The sequence below is a fragment of the Ailuropoda melanoleuca genome, chromosome 1, assembly GCF_002007445.2.
Source record: "Ailuropoda melanoleuca isolate Jingjing chromosome 1, ASM200744v2, whole genome shotgun sequence".
Taxonomy (NCBI): Eukaryota; Metazoa; Chordata; class Mammalia; order Carnivora; family Ursidae; genus Ailuropoda; species Ailuropoda melanoleuca.
This window is the reverse complement of record NC_048218.1, coordinates 150,544,265-150,550,045: the sequence shown is the minus strand read 5'-3', so window position 1 is coordinate 150,550,045 and position 5,781 is coordinate 150,544,265. Positions and strand designations below refer to the sequence as shown.

The following is a 5,781-nucleotide window of genomic DNA, read 5'->3' as shown; positions in this document are numbered from 1 at the left end:
TGTGAGATGCCACAATTTGTGAGACTGGGACTTGGTGTTTCAAATGCATTTCTTTCCCTGACTTGTTGAGGTAGGTCTGGTTGGCTCAGTGAGAAATACTAGTTTTTTTAGGCTTAAAAGTGCAGTTAGGGATATAGGTACCATCCTGCCACAAGCACTGTTAGGACATGAAATGGCAAAAGGATAAAGAACAAAAATGGTGGAAAATCTTTACCACAGAAAGAGTGGTCACATTTGTTTCCCATGTGAATGGCTCAGCAATTTCAAAATCTGAAATACTCCAACTAGTTAACCCGTGAAAGACCTCACATGTTCATCTAATGAGAAAATGTCCTTTGGGCTTTTTCCTATAGCTTTACTTACTTGATTTTGTTAATCTTTGATTCAGTCCACTCTGTGACAGTTTCTTAAGGTGTTAAGGCAATGATTTGCTTTCAAAGTCAGTGTAGTTATCCTAGAACAATAAAGAAATTATCTGTCACAGGTTCAAGTACTGATATTTCTATAAACCTAATTTTAAATATTCATTATTTTATCAATTCCTTTCTCTTCACTAAACACATCTCCCTCTTTCTTATATCAAACAGAGCGTATTTGTCAGAATAAAACTAATAGGGATACCTTTTTTCCCAAGATATTTGATAAAATAGAAAAAAGCAATTCATTAGTAGATCAGTTTATCTTAATACATTTTTCATCCCTGGTTAAGGATATAACCACCCAGATAAGCATATGAGGGAGACGTTCGGGGCTAGGCATTCATTCACTTGTCCCCTAAAACTCATTTGTTTGCAAAGACCATCTTTTATACACATCAATCTTAAAAAATAAATGGAATTTTCTTAATTTTGTCGATCTTTCTGGCAGGAAAGACAGAAGAAAGATAAAACATATTTACAACAAAATGCTGTAAAAAACCAAACTTAAAATGCTGGGGGGAAAAGGGCACTCTGCCATGGCCAGTAGCACAAGAGACATTAAATGTGAATTTGAGTGTCTTTCCTGATTGCATCCTACTGCATATGCAAACCCTACACGGGGGGAAAACTCCAAAGCCTTCTGGAAATTAAGAAAGAGTTCACATTCTAGAGGGCCCTAAATATCAAACTACAGAACAAAAAATTAAGTACCCCCCCCAGCCCTCCCCTATTCATGGGAGATCTATTCCAAGACCCCCAGTGATGCCTTAAACCATAGATAGTACTAAACCCTGTATCGGCCATGTGTTTTCCTAGATATACATACCTATGGTAAAGTTGCACTGATAAATTAGGCACAGCAAGAGATTAACAAGAATAACTTAATTTAACTAAATGGAACAGTTATAACAATATACTCTGATGAAAGTTATGTGACTAGTCTCTCTCAAAATACTATACTGTGTTCACCCTCTATTTGTGATTATGTGAGATGATAAAATGCCTATGTGATGAGACGAAGTGAGATGAATCCTGTAGGCATTGTGACGTATTGTTAGGTACTGCTGACCTGATGATATGTCAGAAGGAGGGTCGTCTGGTTCTGGACTATGGTCTCTTGCAGATGAGGGGGGAGCACTGTACTGCTGTCTATAACTTTTGGGCTCTTTATTTTTAATTCCATTATTTTAGTTGAACATAATCCTAGATTTAGCTGTCGTATTCCTTTTGCTTTCCCTTTATACTATTGCTACAGTAAATCTGGGTAGTACTTTTTTTTTTTTTTAAGATTTTATTTATTTATTAGACAGAGATAGAGACAGCCAGTGAGAGAGGGAACACAAGCAGGGGGAGTGGGAGAGGAAGATGCAGGCTCATAGCTGAGGAGCCTGACGTGGGGCTGGATCCCATAACGCCGGGACCACGCCCTGAGCCGAAGGCAGATGCTTAACCGCTGTGCCACCCAGGCGCCCCTGGGTAGTACTTGTTAAAATAGGCAGACAAAAATAACCAAAGAACATATATATATTTATTCTATTCAGTTAATCTGCTGACTCTATTTGTCTTTCAATATGTAAGTAACATACACAGATCTGTTGTTTTTCCATGTGGTTTACTCATTGTGGTATAATTAAAAATAAATGGAATTTAAAAACGTGGAAGATGTTAGAAGGAAATATCTATCTTTAAGAATGTCAAGAGCTCTCATTTATTTATTGATAGCTGCTTACCTCTTGTATCAAAATTTCCTAAGCAGTTTTTGTAAACAATCCAAATCTGTTTTTTTTCTTGTTCAGTATTCAGAAGGATAAGTTTTTCTCGAAGAACAGATTTGGAAAAAATGCTCGAGGACCCTGATTTTTTATTGCAATGTTAATTGGAGAAACAGGGAGCCTCTCAAGAATGAAAGCAGGATGAATTTCATAAATGGATGGTCACAAAATTCTGTCATGGTTTCTATATCCCCAAGACTGTCGTCCCCACCAGTAGTTTATTATTTTACAACATTGTACAGTTTGTCCTCAGAAAAGCTTAGGTTGATGTCTAAATCTAAACAATAGATTCCTTCAGCTGCTAAGAAGCTTAAGTGGGCAAGTATTTCCCAGGTATAAATCTCAGTGTGTGTGTATTTCCTGGTGACTGTACTTTGGATCTACTTACTTCATTGCAGTTAAATTGCTATATTGTAATTTGTGTGTCCTACATTTACTTCTTCAACTAGATTATGAACTCTTAAGAATATATACTTTCATCTTTATATCCCCAGTGTCTAGCAGGGCCTGATACATAGAAAGTGCTTGATGATGCCTATGGAGTAGAAAGTGTTAAAAATAAAATATTTAAAAAATTAAAAATAATAATAATAATAAATAATGTATAATTATATATTAATAATATAATATATAAATAATAAGTGATAATAAAAATAAAATGGCTTTCAATCATAAAAGTTCAGGTTAATCAGTTATATATAGGCTTCACGCACAGATTTTCTTTACAAGTATTAACAAACAGTGGGTGACATCCCAGGATGTGGTGGTCTCTCAGCTCAAATTCCTACCGAGGACTGAAGATACTCTTCCCCTGAAGCAAACTGGCTCTCCTCACCTGCAGGCTTTACACAGGAAAGAAAATTAAGGACTCCAACCCCCAACTTCTTGGGAGTTCACTGTTGTTGGAATAGCTGTGAGTTTGTTCAAACCGGCATTGTCAGTAGCCTCATACAGAAATAGAGTCACAAAGAGTAATAGAAAGTAAATAGTGTGTTCCTCTTAGTTGATGACTGTCAACATGGATTTTTTCCTACCATTTCTAGATGTTTTTTGTAATTTCACACAACCACTTTTATTCAATTTCTCTTTTCCCCCTTTGTTGACGTTCTTTGCAGTTGCTAGAAATCATACTGAAAGAGAAGAGGAGGAGGAAAAACCCCATTGAGGAGGAATGTGTAAACATAAGATCACAGGACAAGGATGAACCTGGATTAGTCATTTGGGTCCCCAGCCTATCTTGAGGCAGGCTGTGTTCACAAAAACCCCAAAAGCTAATTATATTCCCTTTTGTTTTTTTACTTTTGAGTATGTTTAAAATTTTCATTAAGAAAAAATGTTGGTGATATATATTATTTATTTATTTATTTATTTATTTATTTTACCTTGTACAACAGTATCTAACCTCAACCCCTTGGGCACATTTTCCAGAAGAATGATTTTTCAGAGTTTTCACCTTTGCAGGAATGTTCTAGGCATGTACACATACATACATGTATGTGTTTTTCAGATGGAATCCTACTTTACACACTGGTCTACAGTGCACACTACTCATTTTATTTTATTTATTTTATTTATTTTATTATTTATTTTATTATTTTATTTTATTTTATTTTATTTATTTTATTTTTTATTTTATTTTATTTTATTNTGAGGAGCCTGACGTGGGGCTGGATCCCATAACGCCGGGACCACGCCCTGAGCCGAAGGCAGATGCTTAACCGCTGTGCCACCCAGGCGCCCCTGGGTAGTACTTGTTAAAATAGGCAGACAAAAATANGTAGTACTTGTTAAAATAGGCAGACAAAAATAACCAAAGAACATATATATATTTATTCTATTCAGTTAATCTGCTGACTCTATTTGTCTTTCAATATGTAAGTAACATACACAGATCTGTTGTTTTTCCATGTGGTTTACTCATTGTGGTATAATTAAAAATAAATGGAATTTAAAAACGTGGAAGATGTTAGAAGGAAATATCTATCTTTAAGAATGTCAAGAGCTCTCATTTATTTATTGATAGCTGCTTACCTCTTGTATCAAAATTTCCTAAGCAGTTTTTGTAAACAATCCAAATCTGTTTTTTTTCTTGTTCAGTATTCAGAAGGATAAGTTTTTCTCGAAGAACAGATTTGGAAAAAATGCTCGAGGACCCTGATTTTTTATTGCAATGTTAATTGGAGAAACAGGGAGCCTCTCAAGAATGAAAGCAGGATGAATTTCATAAATGGATGGTCACAAAATTCTGTCATGGTTTCTATATCCCCAAGACTGTCGTCCCCACCAGTAGTTTATTATTTTACAACATTGTACAGTTTGTCCTCAGAAAAGCTTAGGTTGATGTCTAAATCTAAACAATAGATTCCTTCAGCTGCTAAGAAGCTTAAGTGGGCAAGTATTTCCCAGGTATAAATCTCAGTGTGTGTGTATTTCCTGGTGACTGTACTTTGGATCTACTTACTTCATTGCAGTTAAATTGCTATATTGTAATTTGTGTGTCCTACATTTACTTCTTCAACTAGATTATGAACTCTTAAGAATATATACTTTCATCTTTATATCCCCAGTGTCTAGCAGGGCCTGATACATAGAAAGTGCTTGATGATGCCTATGGAGTAGAAAGTGTTAAAAATAAAATATTTAAAAAATTAAAAATAATAATAATAATAAATAATGTATAATTATATATTAATAATATAATATATAAATAATAAGTGATAATAAAAATAAAATGGCTTTCAATCATAAAAGTTCAGGTTAATCAGTTATATATAGGCTTCACGCACAGATTTTCTTTACAAGTATTAACAAACAGTGGGTGACATCCCAGGATGTGGTGGTCTCTCAGCTCAAATTCCTACCGAGGACTGAAGATACTCTTCCCCTGAAGCAAACTGGCTCTCCTCACCTGCAGGCTTTACACAGGAAAGAAAATTAAGGACTCCAACCCCCAACTTCTTGGGAGTTCACTGTTGTTGGAATAGCTGTGAGTTTGTTCAAACCGGCATTGTCAGTAGCCTCATACAGAAATAGAGTCACAAAGAGTAATAGAAAGTAAATAGTGTGTTCCTCTTAGTTGATGACTGTCAACATGGATTTTTTCCTACCATTTCTAGATGTTTTTTGTAATTTCACACAACCACTTTTATTCAATTTCTCTTTTCCCCCTTTGTTGACGTTCTTTGCAGTTGCTAGAAATCATACTGAAAGAGAAGAGGAGGAGGAAAAACCCCATTGAGGAGGAATGTGTAAACATAAGATCACAGGACAAGGATGAACCTGGATTAGTCATTTGGGTCCCCAGCCTATCTTGAGGCAGGCTGTGTTCACAAAAACCCCAAAAGCTAATTATATTCCCTTTTGTTTTTTTACTTTTGAGTATGTTTAAAATTTTCATTAAGAAAAAATGTTGGTGATATATATTATTTATTTATTTATTTATTTATTTATTTTACCTTGTACAACAGTATCTAACCTCAACCCCTTGGGCACATTTTCCAGAAGAATGATTTTTCAGAGTTTTCACCTTTGCAGGAATGTTCTAGGCATGTACACATACATACATGTATGTGTTTTTCAGATGGAATCCT

At 35.1% G+C, this 5,781-nt stretch overlaps 1 protein-coding gene across 1 annotated transcript in view; it reads right to left on the bottom strand.

Annotated features, from left to right (window-relative positions):
• Nucleotides 1–400: 400 nt before the first annotated feature.
• PHF14 (PHD finger protein 14) overlaps nt 401–5,781 on the bottom strand; it is a 240,606-nt gene continuing 235,225 nt past the window's right edge. The window contains exon 19 of the mRNA XM_034668327.1: nt 401–454. Within this exon, the coding sequence (XP_034524218.1) occupies nt 416–454 (39 nt within the window). The 3' untranslated portion in view covers nt 401–415. The remainder of the gene's footprint in view (nt 455–5,781) is intronic.